The sequence below is a fragment of the Typopeltis vanoorti genome, chromosome 18 (genome assembly GCF_054136105.1).
Source record: "Typopeltis vanoorti isolate ZY-2024b chromosome 18, IOZ_Tvanoo_1.0, whole genome shotgun sequence".
Taxonomy (NCBI): domain Eukaryota; kingdom Metazoa; phylum Arthropoda; class Arachnida; order Uropygi; family Thelyphonidae; genus Typopeltis; species Typopeltis vanoorti.
Window position 1 is genome coordinate 105,663,676 of NC_143566.1, and position 25,528 is coordinate 105,689,203.

Genomic DNA, 25,528 nt, shown 5'->3' on the forward strand with positions numbered 1-25,528 from the left:
AAATTGTCAGTACGGTAATTTCAAACAATACTAGGAATAACATACAGTTAGGGCGCATGATATAAAATTAAATTAAAACATATCTGAAAAAATAAATTAGACTAAATTAAAATAAAATAACATACATAAATTTATTTTGCACAATTAAGGATGACAATTTCACAAACTTTAGGGATAGTAAGAACATCATTGTGGTTTAAATTGGGTCTGTGACGTAGGGTTTCAGCACTTTCTTTATATAAATGCTCATGTTTATATAAGGATCTATGTAGAAGTTTGGTGTTTTTGCACTTGATCCTTAGGTTTCGGTTTTTGACTCAGTGTTGTGCGGGGTAAGATTTGTGCAGTTTGATAAGATGGATATGGTCTTGATGTTCAGAGATGCGTTAACTAATAGATCTTCCTGTCTGTCCATAGTAAGACATCTTACAGGAACATGGAACTTCATAAATGCTAGGTAACATCAAAGGTGAGAGTTTGTCTTTAGGAGAAGGTAGCAGCACGTTTGTATTTCTTCATAATTTTTGACAGACGTTTGGAGATGCCTTTGACATATGGTATGGGAATCCTACAGGCTTTTTCTTGTCTAGGTTGATGTGAGGAGAAGTGACTGATGATTTTTTGAGTTGTTTTTGGATTGTACATCAATAGCCAGAGAGCACAGATTTTGCTCCTCCGAAGAATCGTTAAACCAAGAATTGGAAATCATCAAAAATACAGACATACTGAATGGATACAATATTACAAAATTTTTGTATTATGGATACAAAAATATTAAATGTGATTCTGGTATTAATATTTTGTGATGAATTCTTCTGCTTATATCTCAATTTTCAGATGAAATTATCAGATTTTCATTCTTTGCTATGTTCTTTCCAACTTTACCCCATTTGCATATTAATATAACTTGCACTGTATTCCTCCACATAGTTTAATGTGTAACTGCTAACATAAAAGATTAACAGAAAAAGAGAGAGAGAGGAGGGCAGGAGAATGATCATCTTGGCATCCGTATAAGAGGCTTTAAAAATCTTGATAAATAAAGTAAAAAATAAAGTTATGGACCACTTCAATAATGTACAAAAAAAAAAAAAAAAAAAAAAAAAATGTGAGCAGAACCAAATGGAAGAACAGAGAATTTGGAGAACCCAACACTGTTCTTTCAATCTGGCAAATGAAATATCATGCATTTTTAACAACATAAAATAATTTAACAATGCCCAAAGAAATAATTCAGAGTAACAGTGAAGGATATTTATGAAAAGGAACTACACTATTTAAAATTACAGAAGTCCATTAGAAATACTGCTTTTAAAATCTTACACATTTTCAATGTGCAGAAGGGTTATTATCAACTCATAATCTATGGAGGCGCTTCTAAAAATACATTATTACTAAGAAAGCTAAATTTTCTAAAATACTGGAAGGTAAAGTAAGTTTTATTAAGTCAATCTCACTCAAGAAAGGATGTATATCCATACATCAGTACCATAGGTGAGGTCAGAATTAAATAATCCAGAAACTGTGTTCTAGAGAACAAACCTAACACATCTTCAAGCCACATCAGGCCTCTGATAAGCAGGATAGGGGTCTCGCAATGAAATCATTTACCACCTAAAGATTTTCTCCAAACATCCATGCCCCTACAGGATTTGAACCCACAGCCTGTTGGTTGGAGAATAGATATGCTATAAATTTTGTCACAAGTAAGCACAGCAGTAGTTTTGAGCTGTGCTAAAAAAAGTGTTTTTAATTAGTGCATAGTTTGGCTTTTTGTCACAAATTGTGCTGCTTTTTTCCAGTTTGGATGCAAGTGTCCTTCAGCGATGTTGTTGTTGTTGAAATTTTTTGTTGTTTATATTCTCTCGATGAGTCCTTGGACTCCCTGGAGGTGTCACATAATAATAATATTTATTTATTTAATAATGTGTTTTGCTACTTATTTGTTGTATTACTTCAGCTTCTAAAGATGGCATCCATAAAGAAACGTACGTCAGTGGCACGGAACTTTCTGTATGAAAGTCTGACTTTGCCTTGGATTTTTTACAGTGAATGCATTACAAAAACTGCTATATATGCACCGAAAAATGTGAAAGATCTGCGGACTGTTTGGGTAAACAGGAAGAAGGAAAGCATTAACATATGTGAAAAATATCTGGATAGAGTAAAGGGTTTAGAAATGGGAGCAAACTTTGGGACCATAGTAGAAGAGCTTCGGCAGGAGTTAGTGAAAATCAAAACCGAAATGAAACTCCTGGAAGAGGATATTAAACAGCTAAAGGAGAGATTGGCTGATGATAAGGAGAAGGTGGAAGTTAATCTTATAAAGAAAAAGTCAAAGGATAGTCGTATATCAGTGTATGGGGACTCGATCATTAGAGGTGATTACTAATAAAGTGCACAAAACATGCTTTCCTGGTGGAACAATGAAACAAATAACTGATGCGCTGCAGAAAAGGAAATACTGAGCATCAAAATTAGTGGTTGTCATGGGCACAAATGACTTAGTTAGGGAGAAGAAGAAAGTTGATAAAAACTTGAGGAAGTAGTTGCAGCAGGTATAGTGTTATTGGGAAAGTTGTAGGCATGTTGCCCAGATATGATAACAGTGAATTGAGAAGGAGAGCAGAGATAATGAATAGTAAGATGGCAGAGTTGTGTGAAGTAAAGGGGGTTCACAATTCGTAAATCTGTGGACTGAATTTGAAGGGAAGTTCAAATGGTATAAAGCTGATGGATTACATTTGAATGAGTTTGATGTTGTGCATTTAGAAAGGTCATTGTTTTCTGAGAAGGCACAGAGTCAAGAAGTTAATGTAGCAAATGATCAGAGTCTACCTGTGAAATAGGATAGCACAAAAGATCGTACAGCAAGAGGAAGAAGGATATGAGGTTGAAGATGTGGTTGCAGCAGCACAAGGTGATGGAATGCATAAAGGTGAGGATGCGACAGGATAGAATGGAAATCACAGTCAGGATCAGGGAAACAGGAGTGGTCAAACCGAAGAGAGAGAGAGCTGTAGTACAGCAGCTAGAATAGAGAATGTCGGAGCTGGTAGAATGGCCTCAAACACATAGCAATTGCTATGTTTATACACAAATGTAAGGAGTATTTGAAACAAGAGAGCTGAGTTGGTGGCATTGATTGAGACAGTATACCCAAAAGTAATTGGAATAAGTGAAACTTGGTTGTCTGAGGAGGATGTGATGTCACGAATAGAATTAGAAGGAAATATAATTTTCCAGAAGGACAGAAATGTGAAAAGAGGAGGGGGAGCACTGTTAATGATTGCAGAGGAATTGTGTCTGCAAAATGTGGAAGTTGATGGTGCATGCACAGATTTTGAATATGTGTGATACGAAGTTGAAATAAACAGGCTAATATATATGATAGGATGCTGTTATAGGCCAGGGAATGCAGAAAATACTGATTGTGAAATGTTTGGCAAATTAGTTGGGTATGTAAAAAGAAGGTGATCCTGATGGGAGACTTTAATTAGAGGAATATAAACTGGAAGGAGGAGATAGTGTATGGGAAGAAGGAGAGCAAATTTGTGGATTTTCTGAGAGATAAGTATCATAAGCAGCAAGTGACTGAAGCAACTAGAGGCATTAATATTTTGGATTTGGTGATAACTTCACAAGATATAGTTGTTAATGAAGTGTTGACACTGCCACTAGTTGGTGAGAGTGATCATGAGGTTTGGGAAGTGATGAAACAAGCAAAGGTCACTGCCAAAAATGGATACATGTGGACAGGGCTTTTTTCTTCAGTGGGAACGGTCCAGAAAAGTTTACTGGAACGCATTCGGGACCGTTCCAGCTGAAAAACAGCCAATATATATATATATATATATATATATATACAGGGCTTTTTTTTGGCCGGAATGGACAGGAAAAGTTTACTGGAATGCATTCCAGCTGAAAAAAAAAGCCCTGCATGTGGAAGTATAAAGCAGGTGTAAAAACTCGATGTAACTTAAAAATATCAAAGCGCTTTACATTGATTTTTTACATAGGTCAAGTACCATGAGAACTGTAAATAACCTTGTTTGTTTCTATGTATATTTTTCAAAATATTAATGTAGTTAACCCTGTGGGAAGTGAACATATTTACTGTTTTAAAGTCGAAAACAAAGGCAATGCTTTGCCATTGGGAAACTTTGTGTATAGTTATGTGTAAGAGCGCAGGAAAGTTGTTTACTAGTTTTGTATATAAGAGTTGTCTACAAGCTCTGCGCTAATACCTTTAAAGTTAGTATCCAAGAGTGCTGTTAGGTTTACAGAGGTTTCCGTTGCCCAAAAGGAGAAGCAAAGCATCAAAGAGGTCCGCTAGTTTTAGAGACAAGTTTCTGCGCCAGGCAAAATACGATCAAAAGATTGCACAGAGGAGAACAAAGAGTGGGTTAAACTAAAAAGAAGATGAAAGAGTCATGCCAAATTCTTCGGGGTTACTACCTTAGTGCAAGGCCCCGAGATCACAAAATAAAAGGGGACTGAGCTAGCATAAGGGGCTTCCAGACGTCAAGAGAGAATCATCAGAAGTCAGAACTAGAGGAAGTTGGAACCAGAGCGGAAGTGGAGCTGATACTATATGCAGAGTCTGAATCAGAGCAGTGGTGGCAAGGCCCCAGTTACAAAGAGGAGAGCCGAGATCCAAGTACCTAAAGAGCAAAGGTGAAGCGCTGTTACTGAGAAGAGCCAGTCAACGGCAGTTGCAGTCATCGGCGATTAGTAGCAGAAGTGGCGGCCATTAGAAGCAGAAGTTCCCAAAGTAGAATCAGAGGAGAATTGCCCGTATGCTGAAACCTTTTTTATGTGCTATTCGAGTACTGCAGATTGCAGTCCAAAAGCCCGCTAATATCCTGATGTGATACCACTGAAGCAAGATACTCCTGAAGGAAGCCTAAGACTCGAGATGAAGGAAAAACCATAAAGACTTTAGTAAAAGACTCTTGACTGAATGTGTGATAGAGAGCCCCTGTAAGTCACATCCTTTTGTATATTTTCTCTTATAATCTAGGAAATATATTGTATATGGACTGTTAAGAGCTAGTTTATTAGTAATAAGAAGTGTCAACAAGAGAGTCAATTGGCATGTTAGAATATCAAATTTGCAAAAATAATAGTTAGCTAACCTCTTTACAAGTAAACTAGAAGTTTAATAAGTTGAATTTGTAAGCAAAGAGTAAATAAGTTTTAGAGTTAAAGAGAATATTTAGTGTTGAAGTGAAAGGATTCTAATTTTATGCTAAAGATTTTATAGATGGTTAGAGAAAGCAATCTCCTTGTTGTTTGATTCATGTATATTTCATATTAATGTAAATGAGTTTTAATTATTTGTTAAAAGAGTGCTGCCTGATCCTTTATTTTATAACTGCACTGTTCCTAAAAATAATCGGACTTGTGAGCAGGAAACAATTAAGACAATAGAAGCGCAGTTTAGTTACTTAAGAACCACGACTGTTAATATAAAGAGAGAGATCTACCGAATGTTTTATTTAGTCTTATGCCAATATGGATATACTGATGGTGCAGTCTCAATAAATAAATTTTCAGTGTTCTTAGGCATACGGCTAGTAAATACGGAAGGTGGAAAAACATAGTATGCAGTAGAGTAAGTGAGAAAGGTTAAGAGAGAAAAAGCGCATTAGAGTAAGGCTATAAAGAACTAGAAATAGAATAAAGATAGAAGAGTAAAGATGAAGTTATTACATATAAGAAAAGAAACATTATGTTTAAACAGGTGATTATAGAAGTGCTGCTGTAGTCAGTTAGCATCGGTACGTTGGGTAGATGAGCTGAGCAGAAAAGATGTTGACAATGCATTTAAACTCAGAAGGCATTATCTGACCAAAGCAATTTATGACTGCATACCGAAGGTTAAGCGAGTAAAAAGAGTGGAAGTGAAATGCATGAACAGCGAAATCAAGCAAGCTGGAAAAGAAAATGTTATTGAGGAGATACAAGAGAGTAGTTGGTGGTGATCAGATCCATGAAGAGTTATAAGGTGCAGGCTAGAAAGGTGATAAGCATGATAAAGAAAGAAAAGGTGCTGTATGATAGGAGATTGGCTGGTCAGGCCAAGGTTAACTCAAGGGAATTTTTCTGCTACATGGCAAGCAAGAGGAAGAATAATTATGGCAGACTAACATTGGTGGATAATCATGGAAGCTGACTAAATAGCTGAAAAGATATAGCGGAATTATTGAACAAGCACTTTATCAGCACAGATCCAGTGTAATATATAGAAGAGAGGCAAGTATTAGGAGAATTGGAAGTGAAAGAAACAGAAGTGTATCAAATGTTGGTTGGGTGAGATGTGAATAAGGCTGGGGGAAATGGATGACATATCACCATGTATCACCAGAGATTGGCTCTCTGAACAATACCAGCAAGTCATGTATGATGGAGCAGAGTCTCAAAAAAGGAAGTTAACCAGTGGCATGCCCCAGGGTTCTGTTCTTGGGCCCCTGCTGTTTAACTTGTTTGTAAACAATATATCATGTGGACTGACTGGGGATCTTCAGTTATTTGCTGATGATGCAAAGTTGGGAAGAATTATAAGTAGCACTGCTGATGCTGAATACTTTCAGGAAGATTTGAATAGACTTTTTTTTACTTGGACAAAAGAGTGGGGTTGTAGTTTTAATATCAATAAGTGCAAGGTGTTGCATTTTGGAGTGCAGAAATATAAGGCTGTGTACTATATTGATGATGCCGTACTGCAGGAAGATGGGTGAGGTTAGAGATTTGGGAGTGATGGTTGACAGTAGTCTGCAGTTTAGAGAGCATATTGCTAGGTGATATGAAGGTGATATGATAGAAACATTTAAGTTAGTAAAAAGATTTTATCAGATTAATCCAGAGGAAATTATAAAAAAGAGTAGAAGATGAGAGGGGGAAGAAACAGAGGCCATTCATGGAAGTTATGTAAAAGTGTGATGAAGAAGGGTGTGAGGAGTAGATTTTTTATATGGAGAATTGTCAGTGAATGGAATGCATTACCAGAATGTGTTGTTAATGCAAGGAGCATTAAGGACTTTAAGATTCTATATGACAACTATGTTGTCAGTTGAACAGACCTCCCATGATGAGTTTGTCGACTCCATGGAGGGTACAATAATAATAATAATTTAACCAACCAGGTTCACTGTACCTAAAAGAAACTGCAAACATTTTTCTTTTAGGATATCTAAGATAAATTACATAACTGTAGTGGTATCACTGGTTCAACCACTGGTCTAAAATGTCGATGTTACTGGTGAATGGTAGCAAACTTTAATGAAGTCTGCTTGTCTTTCAGCAACAAAATCTGTCTTATACTGTCATTGCTGGGGAATCTGTTAGTAGTCCAGCAATTAAAACATTTATATTAACAAAATTTAGATAATTAATTGAATGACACAGTATTATATTAAAAAAGGGGGAATGCACTACTGCTTGCTATTTATGAGGATGACTCTCCCAAATCTTGGAAATAGAGAGGCAGTCATTCTGATTTCAGTTTGAATGGTGTGGAAGTGCTTCAGCTCTTTAAATAACCTTAAATCTAAAAATGCTGATGTAAAAGGTGAATATTGGACTAGAATATATTGTGTGTCGGTGTCCATTCATTTTGAGTAAGGCTAGATTTTTCAGGTTTATTGTTGTTGATAATAAGATTGGTGTTCTTGTAGTCATTTTCCAACAAAACATCCTGTGTGTCCAAAGTACAAGTAGAGGCACTTATACTGAAATGGTAAACACTATGGAGAGAGAGAGGGGGGGGGGAGGCTGTTTATCATTCATGCATGTTAACAAAGAGAAGATTTTGTTGACGGGGAAGAATGGAGGAACTAATTTATATATTTTCCGTATCTTTGTAATCATCTCCAAGATGCCTGCAATGCATCGTATAAGGACTTGCCAAACACATTCAGAGTTCTTGGGGATGAGCTTGTAAGTATCCAGGATGTGTTTAAACTTCCTTAAGGTGAAGCCATTCTGTAGTACACTGGACGATGCTCAATTCTTGTTGGAAAGCTTGGGAATTGGAGCAGATAGCATGTACTCATTGGACAAAAATTTGAAGATGCCTATTTTTTGAGATGGATGATGTGCTGAATCTTGTTATATGTAGCATCCTGTAAAGGGTTGGTTTATGATGAACAGATATAACAAGTATTCCAGAAGGGGAATGGGAAGGCTAATTTTCCATCCTTTGCTTTTTCCATGGCAAAGTTGATACATGGGTAAAGGCTGTCGATTTTGGTTTAAAAATTAGGTAGAGCTGCTTCTGAGTCTAGCCAGATGGCAAACACATCATCCACATATTGTACCCAAAAGGAAGGTTGAGGTTGTACTGAAGAGAACAGTGGATTCTTCAAGGTGATCTAAGTAGAAATTGGCATGTGCAGGTGACAAGGGACTTCCTATAGCAGTTCTTTCAATCTGTTTGTAGAAATGATTTCTGTAGATGAAATAGCCTGAGTGCATGATAAAGTAAAACAGTTCAACTGTGTCTAGAGGGAACTCCTCTAACAGTTGAAGAGTGTCAGTCAGAGGTACACTGGTAATAAGGACTGGATATCAAAGCTGACCGAGCCTCTGTAGCTCAGTCAGTATAGACGAAGCACTCTGGTCGGAAAGACCTGGGTTTGATTCCCATCAGTAATGTGAGGAACCTTTATCTGGTCTCTTTCTGCTAAAGGTAAGTTAGCCAGTCTCATATGGAGGTAGGGTTTTTTTCACCTGGAAGCTCAGGTTTTTCATCTCCCAGACAGGCAAACCGGCCCCGTGAACACATACATCTACAGACATAGGATACACTGGGAGGCACAAGGCCAACCACCTTATCCTCAACACAATTGTGGTTGTGAAGTCCACAGCTAAAGAACCTCAATGGTTTGTGAAAATCTTAAGACAAGACATATCAAAGCTAACCATGATGTTTATTATGCTGAAGAGTTAGGTTTTTTTTATTTTTGTCAGAAATTCCGATGAATTTTTTTACAGAGAATTGTTTGTTGCTAGTATGGGAGCTTAAAAGATGAGCCATCTATGGATCTGAGTGGGACTCTTTTCTTATGGATTTTTGGTAGGCCATAGAAATGTGGGGTTCTACCAAAATGGATCTTCAATTTTTTTTATGGTGTCTTCATCCCAATCGAGTACAAGAAAGAATTGTTTTCTTATTTGATCCTTAAGCTATAATTTGGACAGTATTTGTCAAGATGTTTAGTGTCCCAAAAGCAAAACAAAATCCAATAATATTCAGATGTGTGTGTGTGCGCGTGCATGGCTTGACTGTTTTTTTCTGTCTTTCTTTTCGCAAAATGGCTGCACTATAATTTAGGAGTGGCTTCTGATTTAAGCCCTCAACCGGCCACGAAGGTCTATAGACATCCAGCTAAATCTGGATATAATTCTGTAACATCTATTGAATAACATGGATAAGAAGTGCAATTTGGTCTCACTATTTCATCCACCTTGGCCGGTAAGAAACTGACAACTGCATAAAAATGCCTTGAAAGATATACGTGAAGATATGCATTTGCATGGTTTCTAAGATGTTACATCTATAAACAGTTTTTCAGATGTTTCTGCTAACATTTTGTAATTAGTAACTAAAATCAGAATTGTGGAAGCAATGGTATTCCCTGTGGTGCTGTATGGATGTGAAAGTTGGATCCTGAGAAAGAGTGAAAGAAGGAAGATAGATGCATTTGAATTATGGGTTTGGAGATGCTTACTAAAAATACCATGGACTGCAAAGCAAACCAATAAATTAGAGATAAACAGAATAAAGCCAGATTGCTCCCTTGAAGCCATGATCATCAAGAAAAAATTGTCATACTTCAGACATATTATGCGAGCAAATGACAGTCTGGAGAAGATGATGCTTGCTAAAGTTGATGGAAGCAGGAAAGAGGAAGACCAAGAATTAGATGGGTGGATGGAGTTAAAGAAGCAACTGGAGTGCGCTTGGAGATTCTGAAAGACATAGTCAGGGACAGATCAGAATGTTTGTGGAGTCGCCAGGAGTCGGAAATGACTCAATGGATCATAATACACACAACTAATTGCAACTATTATAAAATAAAAAATACCATGAGTAGACCCATTAAAATATCTTTCTTTTTTGTATTTTAACACAGAAAGAACCATTGAAGCATATTCTACTTTAAAAGACTCTTTGGATTAGTAAAGCCATTATAAACTTTAACGCAAAAAAACTTTTAAAAAAATTGTGCAGAAGGCAATATTAAGTTTTACTACTATTGGCACTTCCTTAATTTGTAACAGTATTCAAAGATACAAATTAATAATCAGGAAAAATTGACAGAGTTTTACTATTAAACAGTATATTTTTCTACATACACATCTTCAATTTGATAATACAGACTGTTTAGCAAATCTGTAATGCACTGCTAGTAAACTGGAACATAAGGCATTCCAATTTACTAGCAATGCATTACAAAATTAAAATAGTTAATTTTTTTTTTTTTAATTCAAGACTTTTGATTTCTTACCGTTCACCAGACTTTGTATGCACCATGAATACCAACTGTAAGACAGAAATAAAGATGATAAAAATTTGCATTTCAAAATATTTATGCTGTAAAACTTAAATGCATTAATTTATAACTTTGTGTGTGTGTGTGTATATATATATATAACTTTGGTGAACTGAATAGGTGAAGAGAGCAATTACATTGTGTCCATATATGACTGCATCAACAGATACAAGATGGCAGTGCAATTGGAAACATGCACATATGCTGAGATGTGCAGTGTGGTTAAGGATATCCACCAGCAGAAGTTCATCATCAGTTGGTAGAAGTGTATACAAAGCAAATGCCACAACACAATGTTTGCTTTGCACTGGTTTGCAAACAGATCTGGTGCAGCACCTCTGCTAATAGTAGGACAGATGTCCAAAAGAATGATTATGCATTGCAATTGGGAAATCACAGGCAAAATTCTACTAGAATGCTCAGGGAAGTTAGTAATTAAGACTGAAGATTTTTCAGTTTAAAAAAATGAAAAGATTTATTCAATTATCAGGAGAGCATAACAGATTTCATAAAGCTAATGTCAAGAAATGTTACTTCACATCTTTTCTTTGAGCATTCTGAAGGAGTGGCAAGTTGAACTACAATAAGTGTTTGTCCATTAAAACTATCTGTTATTTAAGTGATACAAGAACCCGATTTATTAGTCATTAATTCTAATAATACAATGTGCACCAACTATTTTCATGCACCAAGAATGACCAGTAACTTCTTGTGGTATATTAAGGATTGGAATTGAAATAAATTTAAAAGCTTAGATAAACCATTTGAGTATTAGCAATCAAACTACCTTTTCTCAATGTCCTGGTTTCAAAAATAACCAGGAAACAGAATTTAACTGGACATTTATTGAGCGAGAAGCAAGTGATCTGTGATAGGAATGCGTCCACCTGTTTACTAGAATTGTTTGGAGGTGAGCAAAAAGCTAATCTTTAATATGTTGAATAATCTAATTGACTTATAATTAATGACATTATTTTATATGAGACCTTGGATTTTGTTGAGGGAGAGCTGTTTAATTTAAGCCTCAGTATCAGTAAGGTGCTAATGGAGTGATAAGAAAGCAAAATGGTTCCACTGCATAAAAAAGGCTCCAAGATAGAAGTAGCAAATTATATCTCAGGAGTGATTGTTAAGGTATTAGAGAAATAAGTAAAAAATAGAATTCAGGACTGGGTGGATAGGAATATGATATTTTATAGGGGAGAGAATGTTTGGTGAAGAATAGGTCTTGTCTTAGAAATCTGTTTATTTTTTATAATAAAGTGACAATGGAGTTGGATAAGGGAAATGGCTACTCTGCACTGCTGAATTTTGCAAAGGCATTTGACAGAATTTCACACAGAATTCTGTTATATAGATTAGAAGAAATGGGGATTGATACAAATCTTGTTATCTGGATTAGAGAACGGATGATGGATAGATGTCAAAGAGTAGTTTATGGAGGAGTTGAATCTAGGAGAAGGCAAGTGACAAGTGGTGTACCACAGAGCTCAGTATTTGGTCCTCTGTTATTTAATTTATATATCATTGATATAGAAAATTATTTGACAAGAAAATTTCAGTTGTTTGCTGATGATGCTAAACTGGAAAAAGCAATGGCCAATGAAGATGATGAAGAGATCCTGCAGGTGACTTAAAAAGACTATTAGAATGGGCAAAGGTAAACAGATGCCAGTTTAATGTGGTCCAGTGTAAGGTGATGCACATTAGGATTGTTGAAGAATACACTAACAAGCAGGGATAGAGAAGTTATTGTTCCTCTTCACTCTTCACAACACTTTAATAAGGCTATATCTTGATACTGTGCATAGATCTAGACATCTGGATTCTATGGGGATAAAGAAGTGGTGGAGATGATCTAGAGGCAAGTTATAAAGACTGTGGCAGGTCTATGGAATGCTCTCTATAAAAATAGATTGAAGGTCTGTGGGCTTTAAAAACTAGCTGACAGCAGTGAAAAAAGTTGACTTTATAGAAGAATATAAGTTACTAAAGTGGTTTTATAGGATTGACATTAAAGACTTTTTTAGTACATAGTAGGATGGGAGAGAACAAAGGCTCACCCATGCAAATTGTGTAACAGTGTGTTTAGCAAATGGTGTTGAGACTAGATTTTTTGCTTGGAAGGTAGTGAATGGTTTGCTAGAAGAAATGGGTTATGACTACTTTGTCAATAAATGAGATTAAGCAGAGATATGATAGGTATTGTGTGAATAATGGATCTCCTGGGATGAGTCATCTGACTCCATGGAGATACTCGTATAATAATAGCATCTAATTAGCATTGTATTTTAAACTACCCACCTGTTATACTCACACTAAATTCCAACACTATATCATCACTAGCCTTTATCACTCAAGCGGATAGCATCATTACTTTTGAACCAATGGCTGTGGCAAATTCCAGAATTAATACTTATGAAAGTCTCTAGATAACATAATAAATGTAATTTAATCCTTTATCAAAGTGTGAGCAAACAAAGTTTGCGCCTGAAAATATCTTCAGGACTGAGGTAAGGTAGTACAACACCGGGCAACTTGTAGCAAAGGTGGACCAAGCTAACATCACTCCTATCTCAGTATCTCCCATAATGCAAAGCACATTTCTTTGCAGATATGTATAATGTTATGCATTAAGGGAAGAGCTACTATCCAGACCAGTTTCGACCTTTATTGAGGTCTCATCAGCGGGAGCCAGGCCCAGAAGTGAAGATACCAAAGCAGAAGCAATGGAGAGGTCATCTTTACCTATAGGAGTTGCCAAATGGTGTGCCACCTTATTATTAAATTACTCTGGATTTAGAGAAAGATGTTGAAAGTTTATTTTTCCCTTGGTTAGACTATAATAAATTTAGTTTAATCCTTTATCCAAGTTGGATAAAGGATTAAACTAAATTTATTATAGTTGCTGAAGATATTTTCAGGCACAAACTTTGTTTGCTCACACTTGGATAAAGGATTAAACTAAATTTATTATCTCTAGATAACAGTTTTACAATGCCTGGTGTATTAACTACCACCTTGCTTACAAGAGAAGTGACTCAAAAAATATACCATGTTTGGAGGATTTGAAGCAGGTCCCAAATTAAATAACCCTCATCCACCAACAGTACCAAATGTGCATTGTATTTACAATCTTTTATGTAAGGGATTTACATTAAATAACTATATTTTGCACTAGATTTCCAATTTAGCCAACCATAACATGACATCTGCAAAGTAGCATATTTTGAATTTTTGTTCCTCAGAGTCAGAACTAGCAAGAGGATACAGAGTAGAGAAAATTTGCCAAATGGTGGTATATTTTGGTGAACTCAAAAACTATATAGAATAAAGAAATCATGTTTGGACTATCATAGCATTCTGCACAATGAGGAGTTAAGATAATCTCCACAACAGAATCCGTATATGTATACAAGAATGCTATATTATTTTCACTTAGAATAGCTGTTAGACATGACAGAACAATAAACTTTTTGTTTTGTTTTGCATTAACACCTCAACCAGCCATAACATCTATAGACATTGAGCTAAATCTGGATATGATTCTGTAGCACCCATTGAATAACATGGATAAGAAGTGCAATTTGGTCTCATTATTTCTTTCACCTCAGCTGTTAGGGAGGTTAAAGTGAAAAATACGTGATTAATTTTGATGTGCTGAATTCAAATATGAGCTGAAAATTTACCATACCCCTCTCTCTCTCTCTCTTCAGTTTTGCAATATCATACTAACTACATTTCACATGAACATAAAGTATCATGTTATATTAGGATAAAATGAATCTTCACAAAATGCTAAATAAGACTCTTACACTTTTGTTATACTGTTTACATCCTGGGTGTTTGTGTAGTCTTGGAAATGGTGTTTGTTTGCTTCCATATTGCTGGGTCATTCAAAAGACCATTATAGGTTCAATTCTATTCATCAACTAAATGAATTTTTTCTAGACCTCTTCAGCCAGTTTTTGAGGTAGTCAATCTCAGACATTGATAAGTAGGGATTTCTCCAACGAAAATTATCATGAAATACCATTACAGACAATAACATGTATTAGAGTTTAGGACTGCAAGATAGTGACAGCTATCTGCCTTACTCCCTTCTGCAGAACCTTGGTTCATTGATAGCTTCAGTTCACAATCAATGGAGGCTGAGGAATGGAATGGAGAATGCCTGTCCACTTGTCTTCAAAAAAATGTTAGGACTAAAGATGAACCCTTTGGTGAATAAAAGATATTAAAGGATTTATTTTTTTTCACTAATTTATGTCCTTAAGATAGTACAAATTCCATTGAAATAACCTGCTGAATGGGTTCCAACTGGCTCCTTTTTAGTATTCCATCTGATCAATTAAACTATTAATCTATCAACTAAAGTATTTTTTAATTTTTTTGTTTAAAAAAGTTCCTTTATAGAGAGAATTGTGTTACACATCCTAGTCATTAAAACTTTAACGAATTTCTCAAACAATTTCTCTGATCTCCACTCCTTTTATTTATTTATTTCTGTTTCTGTGATTACTATCTCTCTAAATGACAGCTTCAGTCACCTATGGATTTTGCTGTATAATGAAACAAGAATACTTATATAACAGAAGAACAGGAAGAATGTTACTGCTGTATAATAAATTCCAATTCTGCAGAACAAAAATCATCAGTTATTATAAATATTAGATCTCTGATAAGTACAATTTCATTTTTTAAAAAATCTCCATTATCCAGACATTATCATTCTTCTGGTCATGCATGTGGTGGGTGCTGATAACATGTAATTACAATAAGCAAAACTGATTACAAGAATTCACATGTCCAAGGATGAATGTAAAAAAGATTTATAAATTTAATATATGATTTTTTTACAAAGGGAATGCAATGTAATTTTTCTGTTCATTGCAAACAATTATGTTAAAGCCACTTATTTCTGCCTAAAAACAAATTTCAGCATTATACTGCATCATTTATTTGCGAACTGTTTTACAAGAATTTTGTCCACCTTAATAAAGTGCATACCTTTTGTGTTGAACATACATAAGTGAATAAATGGCTCCTCCAAAACATAGTGGATATAACACATAGGAAAGATATCGCATACTCTAAAAAGATAAAATAAAAGTTGATAAAGCAATGGGATGCTGCATTGCAATCTTAGCTCAAATAACTATTATTTTTATAATTCATCTATTCCAGTTCTATTGTACTTTAATTAACCAGCATCAAAACTGTAAAACAATATATATATATATATATATATATATATATATATATATATGGAATGATTTAACTGCAATGAATCAAACTATTATACAGAGTAAATAAATGCTAATAATAATGATAAGCACTGCTCTATTTTCATTCAGGACATGGAGTAGTGATTACTAACACTGTGGTCCAACAAAAAATGCGTGCAAATTTAAATAGAGAGAAGATGAAAGGAATAAGCAGTCTTACTGACTACATTACTGTTGATAGTGATATCTTTATACTAGTTAAGGAGACAAGAGTGTTCAGAGGATTTGAATCTAGAGTGACCACCATTTACTTTTGAGGAAGATAAAATTTAATATTATCCTGAAAAGAAAAGTGTGTAAGAAAGTTTTAAAATTAATTAAACTTGAGCAGCTTTCAGAGGTGAACTGTAGACTCATATACACATAGATTATTCAAGAAAAAAAATCAAAGAATTTGAAAACAAGAAAGAAACCCTGAGATTCGGTAGCAAACCATGAAGAAAACTTTGATTCAGCAAGAGAAAGTGAATCACTATGTAAAATGAGCAAAATAAGTCATGGGATAACTTGGGTAAGAACACAGAAAATAAATATCAGGAAAGAGACAAAATATTCTGGAGGCTATTGAAAAAGCTTAGAAATGGAGGGAAAAGAAATGTAAAAGGAATCAGAGATGATAAATGTGGCAGGAAAACTGAAGATAAAGGTATTCAAAATTAAGTGAATATTGAATACCACATTATTTCTTAGACGAATAAGAAACTCAAAGATAAGAAATCTAATCTAAGAGTTTCATGCCAAATATAGAAAACTATATAAAGATCGACGAGTCCAAGCGTAAGCCAACACCTGGCAGTGCAATGTTAGAGGCAACTCATAGTCAAGGTGTAGTAAGCTTTGATCACTGTTCTTAGTATTTTATTTAGTTTTATTTTATATACAGGGTGTTCGGGATAAATTTGACAGTTTCATAAGGAAAAAGAAAATCTTCTTTGTATCTATTAAATTTAATGAATTGACAAAAAAACATTACAGGCAGAGTTAATTACAATACTATCAACAAGATTTACTCAAAATAACCACCATTAGCATCGATCACAGTTTCAATTCTGCTTCGGAACCTCGAACAAGCTGATGCTACAGTCTCCCTGGGAAGGGCCGCAAAAACTGTTTTAATTTTATCCATTAACTGGGCTTTTGTATTACTGGAAGTGCGATTGGTGTCTTTTTCAACTGCGCCCCATACAAAATAATCCATGGGGTTAAGGTCTGGGGAGTTTGGAGGCCAAACATTTGGACTGGTGAAGTCGTAGAAATTTTCAGACAACCATTTTTGACTTTTCCCAGAGGTGTGGCAAGGGGCCGAATCCTGCTGCCATACATACGGCCTACCATTGGCTACCCTTGTTATCCAGGGCTTGACTACAGTTAGCAACTCCACGAACAAAGCCCGAATTCCAATGCCAGGGTTCTTCAACACCTGTTCCTGCAGATTTGCGAGGAATTCTGCTGTACGAACGCAATCAGATCGTCTGCTAGGGATCTTTCTTCTTGCTACATCCTCGTAGTCACCATTGCAAGTCTCTAGTTCATGCCTGATTGTTTTTACTGTATTCAGGGAGCATTGGGCAGCAGTCGTAATATCCTTATTTTGATGGCGGGCACGAATCATCATGATACAAGTTATTCTCTTCCATGATTCAGGTGGGTTCCAGCTATCCATCCTTTCTGACATCTTGTATATGAATGAAGAAGGGTCCAAACTTTTAAATGAAGAGAAGTGTGTGTTAATACATGTAACTTACGGAAAAATATAATTAATTATAAATATGTCAAATTTATCCTGAACACCCTGTATATATATATATATATATATATATATATATATTCATGGAGATTCATTTACTCAGTTGTTAAACATATTTTTAAAAGAATTGAATGACATAAACCGAGAAAAAAGGAAAAAGGTTTAATAGTATCACACAACTAGTTTTGGCTTTTTACAGCCTTCTTCAGGTATTTTTATAAAAGAAAAGAAAAAACATTAAATATTGACGATAAAAACTGTAAACAGCACAGGAAAGTCACTATACATACTATGTATAATGACTTTCCTATACACTATACATATATAGTATGTATAGCTTCCTACATAGTATGTATAGTTTCCTACATACTATGTATAGTGACTTTCCTATACACTATACATACATAGTATATATAATGACTTTCCTGTGCTGTTCACAGTTTTTATCTTCAATGTTTAATGTTTTTTCTTTTCTTTTATAAAAAGAAGGCAGTAAAAAGACGAAACTAGTCGTGTGATACTATTAAACCTTTTTCCTTTTTTTTTCAGTTTATGTCATTCAATTCCTTTAAAAAAATATATATATATATTATATATTTTATTTATTTTACTTAGTTCTTAGTAACTGCACTACCAGGTGTTGGCTTATGCTTGGACTCACCGATCTTTATATAGTTTTCTATATTCGGCAATGAAACTCTTAGATTAGATTTCCTATCTTTGAGTTTCTTATTCGGCTAAGAAATAATGTGGTATTCAATATCCACTTAATTTTGAATAATTTTACTTAGCCGAAGTGAAGCCTGTTGGCTCTTATTTCAGTAATTGAAGATAAAGGTATTCGGGATGTCTAGAGTAATTACTTTGAAAGATTGCTAAATGAAACAAGTGGCAGCATGGTCGTAGAAAAGATTCAAGAGAAATGCAATCAGGAGTTCATATTAATACTTGAGGTACATAAGTTAACGGTATTACAATACCAAACAAATTAAATTATAAAAAGATGTTTATTAACCAGCTTAATTTTTGTTAGATTTCAAACTAGCATCTTCAGAGAGCAAAACCACGTTACAGTTTACATAACAACGAGTAAGCGAAACAATTCATACTGTAATGGACAACAGATCTATAGTCCTAATTTGGCACCCTCTAATGTTGTAAAAAAGAAGCATTACAGTTATATAGGAGTGGATCTTAAGATAACAGTTTCCCAAGTTTTTGGCAAATTAATGCAACCATACTTGTTCAGGTTGGGAGAATGTTTCATACCCATTACTGACTATAAAAATAATCTTTCTGACCTGTAACAACAGGATTAGATGGAAGAAAACCAATGTGCTAGACAGAAGTCACTATAGTCAGAAAGATCATTTTTCGAGTCAGCAATGAATATGAAGTATTCTCCCAACCTGAACAAGTACGGTTGCATTAATTTGCCAAAATTTTGGGAGATTATCTTAAGAGCCACTCTACAAAACTGTGTTTCTTTTTTTACAAACATTAGAGGATGACAAATTAGGACTTTTAGATCATTTGTCTGTTATAATTTGAATTGTTTCACTTACTCATTGTCACATGTAAACTGTAACACGTGTTGCACTCTGAAGATGCTTGTTTGAAATCTAGTGAAATCTAAGCCAGTTAATAAATATCTTTTTATAATTGAGTTCATTTGTTGTTATAATACCATTAAAATAAGAGTTATGAATAAAGTCAAACAAACAACTTAAAATTAATACTTGAGGTAGAAAAGCCATCAAAAACTTGAAATGTGAAAAAACAGCTGCTTTGGTTTGGTTTATTTAGATTTATGGCTGAAGCAACTCAAGCTATAAGGCCAGGATATTATGTATGTTAATGGCATGTGTTCTAATGGCTGGGGAAAGAAAAATCCAACTTTCCAGAGAAAGTGGGGTTGGAACCCCTCTACTTTCATATGAGACTAGCTAACTCACCAAGGTAGTTGAAGTAAATGATATTTGAGCAGTAATGCTCATAAGGAAATATAAAAGTTTTATAGTGACTACACTGCATAATTCAGAAGACCTTGTTAGAGGGTCAAATTCTAGATGGCCAGAGTAGAGTTCTCGTTGTATCCATCTATAAAAAGATAATAAAACTGAATATGACAGTTACAGAGGAATTTCCCTACTGAATGTTTCTGGTAAGATTATGTAAGCATACTTGAGAAAAAGCTAACAAAAATTGTGGAAGAGAGTGGAGAAGAACAAGCTAGTTTCAAGCCAATTAGAAGTTGTCAGGATCAGCTTTTCACTTTAAGACAAATAGTTGAGCAATCATGGGAATATAACAAGGATCTTTATTTATGTTTTGTAAGTCTGGAAAAGGCATATAGCATACTAAAAGAAAAGCTGTTGTAAATGTTATAATTATAACATTTACCTGTTAATAAACATCTTTTTATAATTTGCCAAATTACAACTCCAATACAGACTTTGTATTGCTCGATATAATGTAAATGGGACATTATATCAAGCAAAAATATGAAGTCTATATTGGAGTTGTAATTCAGCAAATTATAAATTTTTTTTTTATTAATCTGTTTATATTTTGCTGGAATTCACACCAGCATCTTCAGAGCACTTTTATGTTACAGTTTACGTGCAACAATAAGAGAAACAATTCAAATTATAATGGACAAAATATCGAAAGTCCTAATTTGGCACCTTCTAATGTTGTAAAAAATAAGTATTACAGCTGTGTTGGAGTTGATCTCAAGATAACTGCTTCTAAAATTTTTAGAAAATTACTGCAATCATACTTGTTCAGGTTAGGAGAATGCTTCATAGCCATGGATGACTAAAAATAAACTTTCTGACCTGTAACAACTTCCATATAGCATATTGGTTTCCTTCTGTCTAATCCTATGTGAAGGGGTGTCTAAAGCATGCTCTACCAGTCCAGACTTGCCATAATAATTGCAGTAACTGTATTTCTTATGTTCTCCAAGGTGGATATTAACAGATCTTCCTGTCTGTCCATAGTAGGCCAAATCATAATCACAGGGAACTTCTTATATTCAAGGATATGCTAGAGGATGGAGTCTGGAGCAGATCAGAGGTACTAATTTAACATTTGTTGTTGTGCTGTTTTGTTTAATTTAGTTTGTTTGGTCTTGTCATAGTCAGAATTCATAACTTATTTTAATTACCATTAAAATAAGTTATGAATAACATCAAACAGCTAAGCTTGTCTATTATATTGTAATTCAGCAGTTAGAATTGAAGGAGTACACAATGATGGTTTGATCTCAAAACAGGTGCGAGACAAAGATGCACATTATCTCCATTGTTATTCATCATCTATATGAATCTCATTATGAAAAAAATGGCATTAAACTTGATATCAAAATTGGAGATATCAATCTCAGCTTTTTTAGAGATGATGTTATACTTCATCTCTAAATATGAATCTGAATAGCTTCTGTAATAAATTTGGTATGAAAATCTGCAATAAAAAGACAAAGACAATGAAAATTGCCAGAAACATTGAAAAGACATTAACTACATCTTGAATGGAGAACCTGTAGAACAAGTAATACTTCACCTATTTAGGCACAATTTTTGGTGAAGATGGAAAATTAAATTTGAAAAGAGAAAGAGAACTAGCAAAGCTATAGCATTAAAATTAATGAGGAAAAAACTTGACATTGTTAGCATTGGGAATGTGGGAGCAGAGTTAATCTCAGGTAGTATAGTCAGGGAATGATCAAGATCTAGGTGGATTGATATAATAAGAAGTGTTTTAGAAGACAGAAATATTAAGCTCTGAAAATATTGGAGTCTTGACAGATAACAGATAAATTTGGAGGAAAATTGACAACTTGAAGTTAGCAATGATGTAATTTTTTCATCATCATCATCAATTTCCTGATATGTACCCTCAAGGGGGTGTTCAGGTTACTATGACAGTGCTACATGATTAAGTTTACATTATTATGTCTTTACTGGCTCTGATTAAAAGTTCTGTGTTCAGTTTAGTCCAGTTTTTTATATTGTTCTAGCCTTAGGTAGACATTACAAATCTTAGGCCCGAGTGAAATAAGATGGCCAGGCTCAGGTAAATGCTACTATAACGATATGATCCTATATTAATCTGGAAGAAGTAATAATACTCACTGATGTGGAGTAGGAATATTAATAAGTAAAGAAACATCCAAAAGCGTACTTAATTGTATTACATTCTCCGACAGATTAATGCTCCTAAAACTCAAGGGCCAAGCAATCAACATCAATGTTATACAAGTATATATGCACTGAGTGCAGACTAGAACACAAAAGTAGGGAAAGGAGCATCTGGAGTCACAGTAGGACAGTTTGGACTTGGGATAGAGGAGATTGCTTAATATAATTTTATCAAGAAAAAGATCTAATAATTACAAATACATGGTTTGAGCTTCCATACATAAGACTCAACACATGGAAATCTTCTCCACAAGACTTTAGCAATGGTATAGTCTGAAACCAAATTGATTATATCTTAGTCAATAGATGTTTTAGAAGTAGTGTAAGGAGTGTAAAGACCTACCCTAGTGCTGACATTGGTTCAGACCATAATCCACTAGTAGCAGAACTCAAATTGAGACTATAAAGAAAATCCAGAAAATAAAGGAGATGAAAAAATTAAATTTAAAAAACTTAAAGAACATGAAAATAGAAAAATAACTTAAATTAGAACATAATAGAAAAGTTACTTGGATCTTCAATGATGACAAACTAGAAATGAATGAATTATGAAAGGAAATAAAAGAAGAATCATTAAAAATGAGGACAGAAATACTGGGTCATAGTACATCTCACAAGCAGAAGGATTGGATGACTGCTATCCCTTTTGGACCAATGCAGACTACATAAAGATGAAATTTAAAATAAAAGAAGCCAAAGAAAACTGGATGAAAGAAAAATACAATGAAATTAAAGTTGTTAAAAAAAAAAAAGACTTCAATCTTCACAAAAAAATTAAACAATTCTGAGGATTGATGAAAAATGACATCCTATGCTACTTGGGACTAATGAAGACAGATAATCCTAGAAACATCTAAAAAGGAACAAGTCTCTGGAGGCACTATTTTCTGACAATAGACAAGACTTAAATTCAAGGAATATAGTCACAGGCTACTATTTTGATGTCTGAAGTAGTAAATATGATCAAATTATCAAAAAAAAAAAAAAAAAAAAGGTAAAGTATATGGAACCGATGAACTATCAGCAGAAATTATTCAACAGAATTTATGATAGTGGTAAACTATCCTCTGATTGGATGAACTCAATCTTCATTGCATTGCCTAAAAAATCTAATACACAATGTGTATTAGGTTTTTTAGTGATGATTTTAGATTGATTAGCCTAATGAGCCAGGCTCTCAAAATATTCCTTAAAATTATTCATAACAGAATATAAAAAAAATGTAATGACCTCATTAGTGAAACTCAATTTGGTTTCAGAAATAGCCTAGGAAAAAGAAGCACTTTTCTGCTTATGTATCTTACCTCAAAGATGCAGAGAACAACAAACTGTTTCATTATTTGTTTTAGTGATTTCAAAAAGGCTTTTGATAAGGTCCAGTATTTGAATGACTAGTTATTCTAAGATGTTTAGAATAACTAGGCTTAGTTATTCTAAACATCTTAGAATAACTAGGCCTAGATGATAAGGATGTTAGAATGATTAAAGCCTCTACTGGGGTCAGACTGCATCTGTCCTAAGAGAGAACATCAGAACAAGCAATATCAAAATAGAAAGAAGAGTGAGACAAGGATATGTGCTATCTCCACTTCTGTTTAATATCTACTCAAGTCTTATTTCTCAAGGCCTTAGAAGGAGGAAAGGAAGAAGTAATCATAAATGGCTAATTAATAAATAACTTATGCTATGTAGATGATACTGCTCTAATTACACAAATATTCAAGATCTTCAACTACTACTAGAATGTGTCAAAAAAAAAAGAAAGCACAGAAATGGGCCTAAAAATTAACACCAAAAAAAAAAAAAACATGATAATAAGACAACCCTTCGATAACAGCTGACTTAATTCTGAATGGAAACAAAATCAAACAAGTGAACAAATTCAAATACTTGGGATCCTGGCAAAATGAAAGTTTGGGCTGTGAAATGGAGATATCAAGAATTGAAACTACAAGAGAGTCCTTTATCAACATGAAACCCATTTTATGTAACAATGATTTAAACGTTTAAATTCAAGTATATGAATGATGAAGTACAATGTATGGTCAAGTTTACTAAATGGAGTTAAAACATGAATGTTAAAGGCAAATACAATGGAAAAAAACCCCACAAACCTTTGAAATGTGGATATTAAGAAGGATGAACAAGATCCCAAGAACAGAAAAGGTGAAAAATGAAGTACTGAGAAGAATAAACAATATTTCTCATCTGTTGCCATCTACAAAAGACAAACTGTTACCTCTATCATTAGCTGGCATTTACCAGATACTTTGTGAATATAATCTAACATACTTTGGGCAGACAGGCCATTCTGTGGAAAAAAGAATTAATGAACATCAGTATTATATCAAATACATGAAACCTCAAAAGTCTGGTCTGGCACAACATAGTATTGACACACTAAACATAGTATCCAGTGGGATGATGCTTGTCTTCTCCACAGAAGCAGGTTTAAATATGAATGCATTTTCAAAGAAAGTTGCAAAGCCCTTTTACATCATCTAAATCTGAATCGGAATAATTCTCTCTCTCTCTCTCCCCCCCCAAAAGTATGGGAGATTCTTATCTTATGTAACCATCAAAAAGTTTTAATATTTTAATATTATTATTTATTAATTAATTAAATTAAGGGGCTATTAGATCCCACATTGTTTTAAAACCGAATAAGAAACTCAAAGATTGGAATCAGAGAGTTTCATGCCGAATATAGTATAAAAAACTATAAAAGTATCGACAAATACTAGCATGAGCTGAATGCAAGTAGTCCTAGAATGTAGTACAAACACGTTTCCAATCACTATTCTTTGGTATTTACCATAATGTAAAAACACATTTCCTAGGAAATGTATGCTGTTATTACATTATTGTAGGGAGGTCACTACCCAGACCAGTTTCAGCCTTTATTGAGGCTTCATCAGTGAGTAGCTAGACCAAATTATTAATACCAAAGGGTATAGTGAAAAGAACTTATATACTCTGCTATACAAGTTGTCCAAAAAGGTGCACCCATTAAGTTACTTAAATATAAAGAGCCAACAGGCTTCATTTCGGCGATATAAACATTAATTAAATTAAGGGGATATTAGATCCCACATTGTTTTAAAACCGAATAAGAAACTCAAAGATTGGAATAAGAGTGTTTCATGCCGAATATAGTATAAAAAACTATAAAAGTATCGGCGAATATTAGCGTGAGCTGAATGCAAGTAGTCCTAGAACATAGTACAAACATAATATAAGTTCTATTCGCTATACCCTTTGGTATTAATAATTTGGTATTAATAATACCAGCAGAACAAGTAAAATATTTTATCTGTTTACATGCAATTTTTAGTGAAGATGATATGTTAAACATGGAAATAAATAAGCAAACTGTTTTTGTGGCATACCAAGTGAATAAATTTATATAGAATAAGAAATTATCCAAAAACATCAAACTTTTTCCTCTTATGGCTTGACAAGCTCAAATCGAGCCATGGGGCACCTGGATTTTTGTTGCCTCCAACCCTTTGCCTGTCGAAAATTTACTTCTCCGAGTTATGGACATTGTAATATGACATTGCTATGACTTTCTTGACTAATAGTGTTTATCCATCTTACTCTATGTTTTCCTTTTAGTCTTTTACAAAAATCTTACTATTTGTTATCTTCTTAAGAGTACCGTTTTTTATATGAAAAACACGTCATGCCCATTTGCCGTGTGAACTTGATTGCAATGGATATTGTGGG

The 25,528-nt window shown here is 34.2% G+C and overlaps 1 protein-coding gene across 2 annotated transcripts in view; it reads right to left on the reverse strand.

The window, feature by feature from the left end:
* LOC150097026 (lipid scramblase CLPTM1L) overlaps positions 1–25,528 on the reverse strand; it is a 229,277-nt gene that overhangs the window by 33,455 nt on the left and 170,294 nt on the right. For both annotated transcript variants that reach the window (XM_090408241.1, XM_090408242.1), the window contains exons 12-13: positions 15,570–15,652; positions 10,515–10,549 (exon numbers count right to left, since the gene is read on the reverse strand). In XM_090408241.1, the coding sequence (XP_090264367.1) occupies positions 10,515–10,549; positions 15,570–15,652 (118 nt within the window). The remainder of the gene's footprint in view (positions 1–10,514; positions 10,550–15,569; positions 15,653–25,528) is intronic.